The following is a 17596-nucleotide window of genomic DNA, read 5'->3' as shown; positions in this document are numbered from 1 at the left end:
TAACACAGACTGTTACTTAATTCTCATTATATGAGAGTTGCCATGAAGCCAATAAAAATCTGCCTAATGATTTTCCTGGATAATGGTCACTTTCTTATTTGATTTTATGTCCATGTTCCTGTGGACATGAATGAAGAGAAGATTTTGGTAAATTAAGTAAAATCTTTAATTCTCAGTTTCAGTTTCCTTATCTTTAAAACACGAAAAATAACTCCTCTTATTTTTACCCAAGAGGATGATAGTATTATCTTAATGGCAGGTATAAATCTGTGCCCTTTATTCATTAACTGTGGTGAGAAAATTACTGTAGAGGGGACAAAGAACACTCCATAGCATTTGTCAGTCATGATTTGATGCTTTATTTTCTCCTTTCTTCTTGAAAATTTCAAGAGTAGACAGCTGACCTTCCTCTGAATATTTTCTTTACTGCTATCATCACCTACAATTAAGTCTAAAACCTAATATGTCTAAGACATTACACATGTAATGGAAGAAGGCTAATAAGGGAAATAAAAGCTCCAAGAGAATTAAATCACATTAAATAGGACAGTTGGGCCTTAGTGCACTCTGTCTGGAGAATTAATCATATACTATTCAGGCCAGTGGAAGAGATCAGTTTGTACTTCCTTATATGAAAGTGTGTTAGGTTCAAAAAGAGAAGAAATAACAATACAATTTCCAGAAGGAAAGATGTATTGATGACAGATGTAGTAGGTTAGTGCCAGGCCCACATGGCCTTAAATTCCTATAGCAGTTCTGTGTGTCCATCCTCCTGCTTTTTCATTCTTTGCTCTTAACAACTTTCTCCTGAAGCCTTTAGAAGGCTGCCCTTGGGTACTGGGGCCACAAAGCCTATCTGGACTCAAGCTCCTGGGAGTTTTACATCCCCTACCTCAGGGCAACCTGTAGCCAATGGCTATTTAGCATGGAAGTACAAAGACTCATCTGTCTTTTTCTTAAGGTAGGACAAACTAGGGTATACTTTACCTTCTACCAGGATCTAGTGGAGTCTTGGATTTCAACTGACATTGTACACTTATTTTACTTTTCTTTCTTTTGTATCCTGCCTAATCCACCTTCTTTTAATTTATCTTTATAAACACTTTCCTTATTATACATTTGCATGCAAATTCTTAGCCTAAGGTCTGTTTTGGGGACAACCTGATCACAGACAATAGACTACCATAACTTCTTAGTTTTTATTTAATAACTTAAATCACATTTGATAGGCACCCTCTATTTAAATCCAATGAGCACGTTATTTATAAAGAAATATTAACCAACCTGTCAACAAATGCATGGTGAAGAAGGAAGATGGGATCGTTGGCAGATCCCTGTACCTGGGACATTGTTCCATTCATATAGATGTGCAAGGCATTGTGCATGCTGCTTTGAGAGGCATCCGCTATCCCAGTAAGTGGACTAGCAAATCCTGTTCATTAAGAAAAAAAATGAAAAAAATATGTTTACTTTAATGACTGAAAACCTATGTGATTATCCCATTTGATTTATAACTATAACCTGAAGACTGTTTCAAAATATAAAATCAAAAATAAAATTCATTCCGTATTGAGACTCTTTACATTCTGGATACCCAGTGTGTATTCAATAAATATTTGTGGAATTAAATGGCCTAAATTTGGGTACAATGGAGAGCTTAACCAGGTAAAAGAGGCTGAGCCAATTTGTGTTCCCTCCTGTTCATTCTGCCTATAATTTCTGTTTCAATATGGACAAGTCATAGGAACATTTTATAATAACCAGCAGTCACTTTCACTTCAGTCTGTAACAACACTCATAGCAGATCTTTTCAGCTTGTTATGTGTCCCCTTGCTTTCCAGTTCTGGAGAACACTTTAAGTTTGGTTTCTGGTTCCAGAGAAAGCGTAAAATTTGTGACTCTTCACATTTCAATTCCTCTTTCACAGGAACATCTTTCATATCAGTTCATAATGTGTCTGATTTTACAAAACATTCATTTCAAAAATAATCAGAACTCCAATAAATATTTCCATTTATTGCATCAGCAACAGTAATAATGGGAAAATTTTAATAAGCAATTATTTTCTAAATGTTGAGTATGCTAAATGTTTATTGTGACATATGTTCTTCAATCTTTACAGTAACTCTGTTGGTTAGAAATTATTATCCCTATTCAAAGAAAACTGAGGTTCAGAGAAGTTCTGAGTTTACCAAGCTACCCAGGTAGAGTTGGGATTTTAATCCGTATCAATTAGACGCTAAGATACGAGCTCTTAGAATTTTGTGTTCTCTCTCATGTGCCCATTAAGAAGAGGAAGAGGAAGATAACTTTTTAGTGCCCACTCAGGCAAAACTGAGAGTTAGGACCAGAAAAAGAAGTTTGGATAACAAAATTGAATTGTAAGCAGGAACCAAGTTGGGGGAACATGACGAAGGGCATATTATTAAATTTCAGAATTAAGAAATATCAAGCAAGCAGAAATTGTGAATAAGATCATAATGTAAACCAGAGTTATAACAGAAACAGTGAAAAAAGACAGGATTTAGGCAGGGAAGTTCTAGCTTTATTTCATACAAGTAGAACTATTTTATTGGCAATATATTCCTTATTAAAGGTGCAGTTCTTAATTTTTGCATCACATGCCTTGTGCTCTCCCACTATTGTGACTGACAGTGTTTCTGCCCCTTCGGGTAGTGATGTTTTTTCCTCCTTTTACCTCCTTTTGAACTTATTTTATTCATTCTGGGAGACCATACCAATCCCTGATCCCTCTGGGAGATTAGCCTAAGAACATGCACATCCCTCTCCTTTACACAGTTTTGTCTATGACAACTTCTGTGAATATACATACATGACACTTAATCTGTGTAGAAATTTTTCTAGATCTTGACATAATTTTATGTGACATTTAGAAGGATCTGACCAATTAAGTACCTACATTATTATAGAAATGGAAAAAAAGGGCTTAGAGGGGACAAAGAACTTGTCTAAGGTTGAATAACAAATTGGACGTTAAGGTTAGAGCAGATGCCTGTTTTAGTGTAGAACTTATGCTCCTAAATACAATGGTTTACTTCCTTTGCTATGTAGCAATAAATCATGTCACTGAGGACAATGTTCTTCATAGAAGTTGTTTTCAAGATTTTATCTTTGAGTAGCACCAAATGAAAAATTTAAAACTCTCACACTTTTTAAAGTGTATACTCTCACACTTTTTAAAGTAGGTCCCAAACTGATTTTTTTAATTTAAAAGAATTTTTAAAGTTTTATATTTTTCATTGGTATGTAACAAGTGTACATATCTTTGGGGTACATGTGATATTTTGATGCCAAAATGTACAAGGTGTAATGATCAAATCAGAGTAATTGGAATATCAATCACCTCAATCATTTATCTTTTCTTTGTGTTGGGAATCTTACAAATCTTCTATTCTAGCTATTTAAAAATATACAATAGAATAAATTGTTGTTAACTATAATTTTCCTACTGTACTATCAAATTGTTTTAATCATAATCATAAATAGTTTCAGAAGATATAATAAAAGGATATTGCAAATAGTGTCAATTTAAAAATGAACATATAATATTACTTTCAAAAAATGTATCCACCATAATTATTTGATTCCATCATCCATATCAAAAACAACTTAAACTCTTCTTTGATAGTCTGTAACTTTCTGGAGTTACCTTTTTATACTTGAACTTGTATTTGTATACTATTTTTCTACACAATTATATCTAAATGTTATATATGTTATGCTTAAAATATTTGAAAAATATTAGTGAGGATTAAGGAGATGTTAGTCTAAGGATACAAATTTTTTGTTAGATAGGAGGAATAAGTTCAGGAGATCTATGATACAACATGGTGATTATAGTTAATAATAATGTATGGTATACTTGAAAATTGCTAAGAGAGTAGATTTTAAATGTTCTTACTACTCAAATAAGTATGTGAGGTAACAGATGTTTTAAGTAGCTTGATTTAGCCATTTCCCAATGTATACATACATCAAAGCATCATGTGATACACCATAAATATATACAATTTTTATTTATAAATTTTAAAAAGGGAAAAGAATAAGTAGCTTACCAAAATTCTCTGTAACAAAAAATAGGTATATCAATTATATTCTAAATTTTAAAAAAATAAATAACTGCCAAGAAGCTTTGTCCCCATAAATAACTAGATAAGGGTAAAGAAATTTTTATTTAAATTTTACTTACCTTTTTGAACTCATTTGAGCTAAATATGCTAATAATGATACAGTCCAGCAAAAAAAAAAATAGTTTTTACAATTTGATCCATCAACTGACAACTCAAGCAAGAATTATTTGATAATAGCAATTTCACAAATGATGAATTTATTTATAAACTACCCAACTTGTAAGAAGTTTGTTGCCTAGTAATTAAAGTTATACATGTTGGCAACACTAGCACCAATGTTTCGGATTCCCCAGTTGTTAAACACTCTGGAAGTTTTTCCCATTCTGGGAGCAGACTGTATTGAGAATGAATTCAGGATAGGTGGAAGATAGGCTCTTCTGAAACATCAGAGAAGGGAGATTTTGAAAGGAGAGTTGGTGAAGGAGAATCTTCAGGAGTCTTCTCAATCAGACTCATTTGGAAAAGTATGCTTGGAAGGATGAGCTAAAAATAAATTTTCTTAAAACTCTCTGCACCATGTACCCCTTAGAAAGTTGTTGTGAACCTGCAGTAGTGTATCTATGCCACTTTGAAGATACTGCTGTAAAAAAGATTTTTGAACTGAGTAGAACTTGGCTTAAATTCTGTGTTACATACTGGAAGTATAATCCTTGTCAAGTTATTTATATTTTTGGGCTTCAATGATAAGAGAGGAAGTAAATAATGTCCACTTATCAGTTGGTGGCAAGGATTAATTTTGATAGCAGGTATAAAAGCACCTAGTACAGATCTGGTGCAAAGTGAATACTTCCTGAGTAGTAACTAGTATTTCTATAATCATGTTGCATGTGATAAATGGTTGCTGCTAACCAAGAATATGTGCACTCTCAATGCAAAAGTATCTCTTTTGCTGCAACCATTAGGTACCACCCTAGCATCATGCATCTCCCTCCTTCCTAAACTTCATTGTTCTGTAGAAACCTGCCTGCTGCCTGCTCTCATCCTATATCAGGTGTTCTTAGGTGTCTTAGGAAGTAGAATGGACTGACATTTTAACAGCGTTTTCAGCCAGGCTGGCATTTCATTACTCACTACTATACTGACCTGACAGATGTTGCATCTAGAAAAGCCTCTAATATTATTAAGAAAAAAAAAAAACAGCTAAAGAAAAAGCACAAGGAATTTGTCAGAATACATTGTGATATGTGCTTAGAAATAATGTAAAGGCCCAGGTTGAACCAAGATTCTTTGTAATACATACCAGATTAATATAAACAGTTGTAAACAGTTTTATTATAGTAACAATTTTAACTAATGTATATATTGTCTCTTCAAATACACTAGAGACACCTCAGAATTAGAGACCAAATTGTTTGTTTTGATTTCTGATAATCAAAATCAGAGACTTGAACACCTTCATATTTAAAAGATAAAAAAATATAAAATACTCTCAATCTTTCACTTATATATCCTACAGAGATTGGGAATAAGAGAGACAATTTCCAAAAAACCTACGAGGGAATTTTAGAGAGCTCTACTCTGGCACCTGTCAAGTGACAAAACAGAGAAAATGTTATGAATGACAAATAATATAAAAATGTGAACAAACTATTTTCTATTTTATCTTTTCATAGAGTTTATTTTCTTGGTTGGTGAAGTCAACTTGAAAAAAAATAGAAATAATTACTCCAACATCGGTAGCTTCTCTGGCTGAGATTTGACTCTGTTTTGGAAGAATAAGTCGAAAAGGAAATTCTAAGTACCCCAAAATAGTGCCCATATATATCGAGCTTTTCAAATATCTTTCATGTAAATAATCTCATTTGAATCTCAGGGCTACTTGTGATATGAATATTATCATTACCTCAATTTTACAAATGTGAAAACTACAGCTTATAGAAGTTAAATAACACATACATTAAAGCTAGTAGTTGGGGAATCAATGAACTGAATAATTGATTCCAATTCCTGTGCTCCTTTTTGCATATACAGTTGGATAGTGTCTGTACTGACTTACCCTTGGAAATTTCTTTGCACTATACCCCTGCAATGAATTTGTGGACTTGTCATTTTTAGCTACCAAATTACAGCAAGGTGCAGAATGTGTTATTATCCCAACCTTGTCCAGGAATTCCTCATGGAAAGAAATTTTACTGAGCCAGTAGAGACATGTTAGTCACAGATGCCAAAATAGCTCAATGTTCTTTGTGAAAGGCAGTAAGAGTTCCCCCAAATTATGTTATGCCTTAACATTTGCAAGCTACATTCCTATAGGAAATTAATAAACCCAGTTTCAGGTCAATGGCAACAATAGAATTTTTTTTTTTTTTTAAGATGGAGTCTCACTCTGTTGCCCAGGCTGGAGTGCAGTGGTGCGATCTCAGCTTTCTGCAACCTCCACCTCCTGGGTTCAAGTGATTCTCCTGCCTCAGACTCCAGAGTAGTTGGGATTACAGGCACAAGCAAGCATGCCTGGCTAATTTTTGTATTTTTCGTAGAGATGGGGATTCCCCATGTTGGCCACACTAATCTCAAACTACTGACCTCAGGTGATCCACCTGCCCTGGCCTCCCAAAGTGCTGGGATTACAGGCGTGAGACACCGTGCCCAGCACCCAACAATAGAAAATTGCCACTAGTTGATCTCTTTTGCTCTTTTATTCCCTAATACTACTCTGAAAAGTTTATGTTTGTTTCTTTTTAATATTGATGCTTATCTCTCATACCTAGAGATTCAGATATAACTGGTTTAGAATGGGACTCAGGCACTTGGAGTTTGAAAACCACTCCGGGTCGTTCTAACATGTGACCAGGGTTGCACTGCACTGAATTAAGCTGGATTGATCTCCATTCTCTAAACCTGAGCTCATGCTTCAAAAACTTTACCTGTGAATATATGATTTCCTTGATGTGAAATTTTCACCTTCTATATTCTGACAGTCCAAAAATCCTTCTGCCTTTAAAATCTTACACTATAAACTTATGCCTTGACATATTTTCTTCCTGGTAACTGTTCCATGTTCCTTTGAAAATTATGATTTAAGAAATTGAGCAACTACTATGTAACAGTCACTGGCTAGGCATTGGCACATATATCATCTCATATAATTCCGTATCTTTCCTTTTAGGAAGATGAGTTACAGATATTGCACTTTAATCATACCTGCTAAGAGTCTGAAATATGAAAAGGTGTGTAGTTAAATCTTCAGAAGAATAGAGCACATTTAATTTATTGAATTTCATTAAAGTGCATTTTTAAGCTATTTTAACATTTCATAGTGTTTCAGAGATGGAATTGGAGAAGAGGAAATAAAAAGAAGATAGAAAATGTACATTAGTGCATCTGAAGATTTTTTAAAAAGTGACTTAAGACCCACTGACTTATATTCCTCCAATTTACTCTCCTAATGTGCAACTTGATTGAGGAATTAAGTACACAGCTTCAAAAGGTTATGCACAATGGTTTTAGGAGGCTGTATTTGATGGCTGAATACTTTGAAAAGGCTTGTAATTTAAACTACTTACAGAAGAAATACAGAACTGCAGATCAAAAAACATTTTTGGATCTAAGCAAGTCCCTAGATACACGAGAAGCATTAACTTTCAACCAACTTCCAGTTTGCTCAAAGTGCTAGCTCTACAGCCATAAATGTAATTAATTAGCATTTATGTTTATTAGAAAATACTTCTAATTTGACTCAGGAGATTTCTTTGATTATGAGGAATAGAGTAACGAAGCAAATGAAGTGATGCATGAGTGTTTCATACTATGTAATTATTACAGCAGAGCCCAGGGCACAAACACTCCACATATTTTGTGTTTTTCAAAAATGTGGTCCCAGAGTTAGCAGCATCACCTGTAAACTTGTTACAAACACAAATCCTCTAACCCTAACAGTGAATCACTGAACAGAAAGTCAGGTGGGGACCCATCGTGTGTGTTAACCAGTTCTACAGGTGATTCTAATACACAATAAGGTTTGAAAACAGCTGCTCTCATTCTTTTCATTGTTTGCACAAAGACAATGACAAATCACAATGAATTATAAGTCATTTCCATAAATTCAAGAAAGGTTTTTGTGTTATTAAAGTGTTTTTTATTTTAAGTGGGCTTCTCTACTTGTTAACCTCTGTGTTTGCGTTTTCTCTTCTCTACTACTTGCCTCTCTATAACAAAGATTACTGCTATTACTACACCTTCTATTCCTATGTGGTAGGTGCTAGGCTGCATTTCCTTAAGTTTTTATGGAACTTCATCTTCATAGTAACTCTGTTTTTGTTTTGTTTTGTTTTGTTTTTGAGTTTTGTTTTTTTGAGACGGAGTTTCGCTCTTGTTGCCCAGGCGCTGGAGTGCAGTGGTGTGATCTCCGCTCACTGCAACCTCCGCCTCCCAGGTTCAAACGATTTTTCTGCCTCAGCCTTCTGAGTAGCTGGGATTACAGGCACCCGCCACGCCCGGCTCTCTTCGTAGTAACTCTGTAAAGAAGATATTATTTAACCAACTTTCAGGTGTTGAAACTAGTCTCAAAGAGGATAGGTGGTTTATCTAAGGTCATTCAGTAATGATATAGTTTGGATATGTGTCCTAGACCAAATGTCATGTTGAAATGTAATCCCCACTTTTGGAGGTGGGACCTGGTGGAAGGTGATTTGATCATGGGGCAAATTTCTCATGAATAGTTTAGTACCATCCGTTTGGTGCTGTTTTCACAATAGTGAGTGAGTTCTCGCAAGATCTGATGATTTAAAAGTAAGTGGCACCTGCTACCCTTCACGCTGGCTCCTGCTCTGGCCATATAATGTTCGTGCTCTCTGCCTTCTACCATAATTGTAAGTTTCAGCCTCCCCAGAAGCCAGGCAGATGTCAGCACTGTGCTTCCTGTACGGCCTACAGAACTGTGAGTAAATAAAACCATTTTTTTTTAATTACCCAGTCAGAGATTTCTTTAAAGCAATGTGAGAACAGCCTACTACAAGCAGATAAGTGGCAGGGTCAGAATTTTGGCCAATTATCTGCCAAACTTCCAAGCTTTGCTCTTAATTATTCTGTTACATTCTTTCAGTTGATATGAAGCCATTAGTTGCAATAAAATTTAAAATAGACAATACATGTTCTGTTGCAGTTATGATAGTTCCTTTATTTCCTTTAATTCTTGTCATATCCATTGGAATAAAAAGCTGAAACCCAGCTTTTTCACAGAGTACTCTCTTGGGGTAGAAAAGGCCCTATCATGCTGGTTCTTACTCTCTGGATGAAAACTTCATCAGCTTCCTATCACAGGACTCCAGGGCACATAGTCAACTGGATCAGAGAAGGCAAGACTTTTTGGTAGTGTCACCAAGATATTGTATAAGACCCAATACCCACATACTTATGGCCAATTTTTGTTCTTATCAAATTTAATTTTTTTACTAGATTGTAAGAATTTGTGGAAGGACATAATTTCATACTAAAGGTTGCTTTTAAAAGCATTCTATCAGGCCGGGCACGGTGGGTCACGCCTGTACTCCTAGCACTTTGGGAGGCCGAGACGGGTGGATCACTTGACATTAGGGGTTCAAAACCAGGCTGGCCAACACGGTGTCTCTACTAAAAATACAAAAATTAGCCAGGGGTGGTGGTGCATGTCTGTAGTCCAAGCTACTCGAGAGGCTGAGGCAGGAGAATCGTTTGAACCTGGGAGACACAGGTTGCAGAGAGCCAAGATCGCTCCACTGCACTCGAGCCTGGGCAATAGAGTGGGACTCTGTCTCTAAAAAAAAAAAAAAAAAAAAGTCACTCTATCATTCTGCTGCTCTTTACACTTTGGATATAAGTTTAATTTAGGACTAATATTTTCCTGAAACAATTTTTGTCCAGTTTGAGTCTCAAGTCCTAGTCTATTGTTTGGAATTTGGCTTCTATATAGGGCTAGAAAATTGCAGTGTGTGCATCAGCATGCAAGACAGTAACTTTAAGGAACTTTCATTATTGCAGTAAAAGGATAGTTCTAAGTAATTTACAAATACTGACGTAATCTTCACAACAGCATATGAGGTAGGTATTGTGATTATTATCACTTTGTAAGTGAGGGACCTCAGGCAAGGGCAGGTTAAATTTACAAAAGTCATTTAACTAGTAAGTGATAGTACTAGAATTTAAACCCAGGTAGTCCAACTCTTAAATGCTTTTCTCTAGCTGCATCTAAAACTTGGCTTTTCTATTTGGAACACTTGAGGACATGATCTCCCTTGCTAATGATCCAAGTTTTCTACCTGTTAGCTCTGTAACATTGTCAATTGGATAAATTATCAGAATCTCAGTTTCCTCATTTATAAAGTGTGCATAATAATAAATATGGTATAAGGCATTTAAGAGGAATAATTAAGATAATGGACGTGAAAGGTTTTTAGAAAAGTAGGATTGTAGTGATGTTAACTGTTGTTATTAATTACAGAGGCTATCTGGTAATTTGTAAGGTTATTTTGTAAAGATGTAGGAAAGAATTTGTCAATTTTCCTCCTTTTCTTCTTTGTACTTTACTGAAACTATTCCAGCTCCTTCTTGGTGATATCAGATCATCCATAAAAACTTCTTTGACAAGAAATATTTGGTTAGCTTCCTTCATTTAATGACACTTAAATTTGCCTCTTTTAATCATTTATTTTCTTTGGATTATAATTAGTTTTTCACAATCTAGTTCTTAATTAAGTTTCAAGAGGGCAGAATCTGTCATTATTTATTCCTAGTATATTGCAAAGTATCTATAAATGTTTTCTAATCAATAAACATGGGGCATATATTTCTCTTTCTAAAACATGTAGCTTTACTTGCTGGCATAATTTTAAAATCAATTAAGCTAACTTTTTTGAAGATTCCTATAATGTTCTAAGGTTTATGTCTTTGAGTAAGATTGACGATGGCTTTGAATTTAACCCTTATGTTTTTATGTTATAGGCCTCTCTCAATAGTCTCCTGATGGAACAATTAAGTGAATAGAGAGAAAGCCCTGAACAACCTACATGAAAAATAGTTTTGGTGTTGTTCAGCATGGAGGGGATAACAGTAGATGTTAGGATAGAAGAGGTAGATGATTCTTCACTCTAAAAAAGTAGTTAATAGAAATAACTATTCACCCATAAAACATGGAATAATAAATTTTTGGGAAATACCATGGGGAAAAAAGAATATATAATGATTATGGAAAACAGAATAGCATGATCTTTTTCCATGTAGTAGAAAATGGGATAACATGGGAAACTATTTCAGAAAGAGTAGGGCAGCAAGCAATGGTAAGAAAGAGAAAATTATCTATTCTTTCACAGTTAAGAATCGAGGCTTCAATGAAAATGAGGCAGGCCAGCCCAGGCCAGAACTAAAGTTCAGGAATTACTGGATCCTAGAGGGAAAAATAAAACAACGAAGAGACTCAAACAGAAACACCCAAGACACATCCATTCACTGTGTTCAAAAAACCACTTTCCCTTAACTCCTGGATGCACAATGAACCTCACGTTTATATGTGGCCCTGTGAATAAGTAGTGGTCAATGACATGTGGGCAGAAGGTATTTGGGCCACTTCAAGGCTTGGCCCATATATTTCTCATGTACAATTCTCCATGCATCCTCATACTCAGTCTCCCAGGAAGATGGAGAAGATACATCAGATAAGTGGGGGACAGTAGACTCACTAACATAGCCATAGGGAAGGTCATTCCCCAACCAGAAACATCCAAATTGGATTTTGGATGAGCAAGAAATTCATTTTTATTGGATTACGTCACTAAGATTTTGGCACACGTTTGTTAACACTGCATAGTATTACTTACTCCAATATTCTCTACTTCCTAAGTTAGATAATAAATGTTCGCATTTTTAATAACTTGAAAGGTCTGGAGTTAAAGAGAGACTTTAACACTTCATTTACCACTACAGAACTAATGTTGTTTTACATGAAATTTAAAACAACACTGTGACAGAACATTATGGTAAGAGTGCTTGATTTTTGTTTTAAATACTTTACAAAACACGGGTAAAAGATTGTGACAGAGACTACTACTTTTTTCACAAATGCTAATTTTTTCTCTTTTTCCTAATAATAATCTAAATGTTGTTGGACACATGGCCACTAGCTGGAGATAACGTCTTCCAGTTTAAGCTAAATGTTACCATGTCTGTTTGATCATGATAAGAAACACTTCTAAATAATTCCTTTAAAGAAAAATAGTCATACACTATTCTTCCCACTTTCACCCTTTCGATTAGGGTGAAAACAGGATGAAGATCAAGAGATGGAAGCTGTGAGTTAAGGATGACAGAACTGCACTACTAGATCTTGAAGATCTAATTTCATATTGTTTCATAAGAGCAAAATCAACTTCTTTTTCTTAAAAGGCATATTATTTGGGTTTACCTATTTTTTTTTTTTTTCTTTTTTGAGATGGAAGTCTCCCTCTGTCATCCAGGCTGGAGTGCAGTGGTGCGATCTCGGCTCACTGCGACCTCTGCCTCCTGGGTTCAAGCGATTCTCCAGCCTCAGCCTACTGAGTAGCTGAGACTACAGGGGTGCATCACCATGCCTGGCTAATTTTTTGTATTTTTAGTAGAGATGGGGTTTCACCATGTTGCCTGGGCTCGTGTCAAACTCCGGAGCTGAGGCAATCAGTGCACCTCAGCCTTGAGTTTTCTTATGATACCATAAAGTGGGCCCCATTTAATAGAAGCTGAAATAGGCTAATTCCACAATATTCCATGAAATGAATGGCAGATAGAACCTCAGAAGGAATAATCTGAGCCACAGTTGCTTTTAGTATACATACAAGTCATATTTCTTACTCTGCTTAAGTGCCATCCTTTAAGTATTTCACCTATAAATCTGATGCTTTCTCTTACTGCATTTTCTTCTGTTTATTTATACACTAAAGTCACAATTCCAGGTTCATAAGCTTTCACCAGGTTCATAAGCTTTCACACCTTCTATTGGTAAGTGAAGTCACTCACTGCACAAAATCTGAATTTACTGCAGGATGAAAAAGAAAAATAAATATGGTTTCAATTAAAATTATTGATTAAAGATACCAAAATCCTAGTATGTTGTATAAATCCTAAAAATTATTTTCTTCATTATAATAATATAGTAACAGAGGTTTTCTATATTTAACAAACATTATCTTAGTTGATAATTACATAAACAGAACAGAAATATTATCTTCACCTTATAAATAAAAAACATGAGCTGTATGAAGTTAAATGACTTATGGAGGGTCTTGCGTCTTTAGTATTAATGATCTCTCTCCAAAAATGGTGGGATTCTTATGACATTTCTAAACATTTCTTAGTAACAGTATGAACACTATTTGATAGGTGTACTCAAAGCCCAGACTTCACCACTGTGCAATATATCTGTGCAACACAATCGTGATTGTACCCCTAAATCTATAAAAAATTTTAAGTTAAAATAGATTATTTTAATGGATTGCTTAGACTCAAATTTTTAAAGCCAATGGGATATAGCCATTTATTTTTTGCCAAAGCAATAATTTTTATTTTATTTTATTTTATTATTATTATTATACTTTAAGTTCTAGGGTAGATGTACACAATGAGCAGGTTTGTTACATAGGTGTGCATGTGCCATGTTGGTGTGCTGCACCCATCACTCGTTATTTAAATTAGATATTTCTCCTAACACTATCCCTCCCCCAGCCCCCCACCCCCAAACAGGGATGTTCCCCATCCTGTGTCCATGTGTTCTCATTGTTTAACTCCCACTTATGAGTGAGAACATACGGTGATTGGTTTTGTGTCCTTGTGATATTTTGCTGAGAATGATGGTTTTCAGCTTCATCAGAGAAGTCAGCTATAAGTAGCCTATCTCAACTGCAAGCTTCTCCCAAGTAATTCTTTATAAAATATATAGATATGATATCACATCATAGTGCTTAACTGAATTTTGTGCTTATTTATTTCTTTTCTGGTTTGCTTATGCTTCTCACTAGAATGCAAATATTTTAATAGCAAGTTCCTTGTCTATCTAGTAATTGTGTGCTAAGAACGTTGTTACATATATATTTTTACAATATCATACTAAAAATCAAAGCTGTAACTTTAGATGGCTACAAATATTAGCACCATTTTATGGTGAGAAAAAGAAGGCTTAGGGAAGAATAAGCAGCTTGCCAAAGATTATGTAGCTAGATGTAGCAGCTTTGGGATTCAAAATGAGGCATGTTTGATGCTAAAATCTATGATCTTAATCACATGATTTACTGCCTCTTAGTCTCCTGATTTCTGGGCTTTTGATTTACTTTAGAGCTCTGTTCATCCCTTGGATCTGATATTTGGTGCTATTTCAGTGGGTCTGACCTGTGAGTTCATCCATTTTTTATGGCTGCATAGTATTCCATGGTGTATATGTGCCATAGTTTCTTTATCCTGTCCATTATTGATGGACATTTGGGTTGGTTCCAAGTCTTTGCTATTGTAAATAGTTCCACAATAAACATACATATGCATGTGTCTTTACAATAGCATGATATATAATCCTTTGGGTATATCCAGTAATGGGATCGCTGGGTGAAATGGTATTTCTAGTTCTAGATCCTTGAGGAATCGTCACACTCTCTTCCACAATGGTTGAACAATTTACACTCCCACCAGCAGTGTAAAAGGGTTCCTATTTCTCTACATCCTCTCTAGCATCTGTTGTTTCCTGACCTTTTAATGATTGCCATTCTAACAGGCATGAGATGGTATGGCATTGTGGTTTTGATTTGCATTTCTCTGATGACCAGGGATGATGAGGATTTTTTCATATGTCTATTTGCTGCATAAATGTCTTATTTTGAGAAGTGTCTGTTCATATCCTTTGTCCACTTTTTGATGGGGTTGTTTGTTTGTTTGTTTTCTCGTAAATTCAAGTTCTTTGTAGATTCTGGATATTAGCCCTTTGTCAGATTGATGGATGGCAAAAATTTTCTCCAGTTCTGTAGGTTGCCTGTTCACTCTGATATTTCTTTTGCTGGCAGAACCTCTATAGTTTAATTGGATCTCATTTGTCAATTTTGGCTTTTGTTGCCATTGTTTTTGGTGTTTTAGTCATGAAGTCTTTGCCCATGCCTATGTTCTGAACGGTATTGCCTAGGTTTTCTTCCAGGGTTTTTATGGTTTTAGGTCTAACATTTAAGTCTTTAATCCATATTGAGTTAATTTTTGTGTAAGGTGTAAGGAAGGGATCCAGTTTCAGATTTCTACATATGGCTAGCCAGTTTTCCCAACACCATTTATTAAATAGGGAATCCTTTCTCCATTACTTGTTTTTGTCAGGTTTGTGAAAGATCTGTTGTTTGTAGATGTGTGGTGTTATTTCTGAGGCCTCTGTTCTGTTCCATTAGTCTATATATCTGTTTTGGTACCAGTGTCATGCTGTTTTGGTTAGTGTAGCCTTGTAGTATAGCTTGAAGTCAGGTAGCATGATGCCTCCAGCTTTGATCTTTTTTGCTTTGAATTAATTGTCTTGGATATGCAGGCTCTTTTTTGGTTCCATATGATCTTTAAAGTAATTTTTTCCAGTTCTGTGAAGAAAGTCAGTAGTAGCCTGATGGGGATAGCATTGGATCTGTAAATTATTTTGGGCAGTATGACCATTTTCACAATATTGATTCTTCCTACCAATGAGCATTGAATCTTCTTCCATTTGTTTGTGTCCTCTTTTATTTCCTTGAACCATGGTTTGTAGTCCTCTTTGAAGAGGTCCTTAACATCCCTTGTAAGTTGGATTCCTAGGTGTTTTATTCTCTTTATAGTAATTATGAATGGGAGTTCACTCATGATTTGGCTCTCTTTTTGTCTATTATTGGTGTATAGGAATGCTTGTGATTTTTGCACATTGATTTTGTATCCTGAGACTTTTCTGAAGTTGCTTATCAGCTTAAGGAGATTTTGGGCTGAGACAATGGGGTTTTCTAAATATACAATCGTATCATCTGCAAACAGACAATTGGACTTCCTCCCTTCCTATTTCAATATCCTTTTTTTCTTTCTCTTGCCTGATTGTCCTGGCCAGAACTTCCAATACTATGTGAATAGGAGTGGTGAGAGAGGGCATCCTTGTCTTGTGCTGGATTTCAAAGGGAATGTTTCCAGTTTTTGCCCATTCAGTATAATATTGGCTGCGGGTTTGTCATAAATACCTCTTATTATTTTGAGATACATTCCATCAATACCTAGTTTATTGAGAGTTTTTAGCATGAAAAGCTGTTGAATTTTGTTGAAGGCCTTATCTGCATCTATGGAGATAATCAAGTGGTTTTTGTGGTTGGTTCTGTTTATATGATGGATTTACATTTATTGATTTGTGTATGTTGAACCAGCCTTGCATCCCGCGGATGAAGCCAACTTGATTGTGGTGGATAAGCTTTTTGATGTGCTGTTGGACTCAGTTTGCCAGTATTTTATTGAGGATTTTCGCATCGATGTTCATCAGGGATATTGGCCTAAAATTCTCTTTTTTTGGTTGTATCTCTGCCAGGCTTTGGTATCAGGATGATGCTGGCCTCATAAAATGAATTAAGAAGGATTCCCTGTTTTTCTATTGATTGGAATATTTTCAGAAGGAATGGTACCAGCTCCTCTTTGTACCTCTGGTGGAATTCGGCTGTGAATCCATCTGATCCTGGAATTTTTAGTTGGTAGGCTATTATTGCCTCAATTTCAGCACCTGTTATTGGTCTATTCAGAGATTCAACTTCTTCCTGGTTTAGTCTTGGGAGGGTGTATGTGTTGAGGAATTTATCCATTTCTTCCAGATTTTCTAGATTATTTGCATAGAGGTGTTTATAGTATTCTCTGATGGTAGTTTGTATTTCTGGAGGATCAGTGGCGATATCCTCTTTATCATTTCTTATTGCATATATTTGATTCTTCTCTCTTTTATTAGTCTTGCTAATGTTCTATCTATTTTGTTGATCTTTTCAAAAAAACAGCTTGTGGATTCATTGATTTTTTTGAAGGGATTTTCGTGTCTCTGTCTCCTTCATTTCTGCTCTGATCTTAGTTATTTCTTCTGCTAGCTTTTAAATGTGTTTGCTCTTGCTTCTCTACTTCTTTTACTTGTGATGTCAGGGTGTCAATTTTAGATATTTCCTGCTTTCTCTTGTGGGCATTTAGTGCTATAAATTTCTCCCGACACGCTGCTTTAAATGTGTCCCAGAGATTCTGGTACTTTGTGTCTTTGTTATAACTGGTTTTAAAGAACAACTTTATTTCTGCCTTCATTTTGTTATTTACCCAGCAGTCATTTAGGAGCAGGTTGTTCAGTTTCCATGTAGTTGTGTGGTTTTGAGTGAATTTCTTAATCCTGAGTTCTAACTTGATTGCACTGTGGTCTGAGAGACAGTTTGTTGTGATTCTGTTCTTTTACATTTGCTGTGGAGTGTTTTACTTCCAATTATGTGGTCAATTTTACAGTGTGATGTGGTGCCAAGAAG

At 35.3% G+C, this 17596-nt stretch overlaps 1 protein-coding gene across 1 annotated transcript in view; it reads right to left on the bottom strand.

Annotated features, from left to right (window-relative positions):
- TYR (tyrosinase) overlaps positions 1 to 17596 on the bottom strand; it is a 117740-nt gene that overhangs the window by 65324 nt on the left and 34820 nt on the right. Inside the window, exon 3 of the mRNA XM_003832989.4 lies at positions 1285 to 1432. Within this exon, the coding sequence (XP_003833037.1) occupies positions 1285 to 1432 (148 nt within the window). The remainder of the gene's footprint in view (positions 1 to 1284; positions 1433 to 17596) is intronic.

The sequence above is a fragment of the Pan paniscus genome, chromosome 9, assembly GCF_029289425.2.
Source record: "Pan paniscus chromosome 9, NHGRI_mPanPan1-v2.0_pri, whole genome shotgun sequence".
NCBI lineage: Eukaryota > Metazoa > Chordata > Mammalia > Primates > Hominidae > Pan > Pan paniscus.
This window is presented reverse-complemented; position numbering and strand designations above follow the sequence as displayed.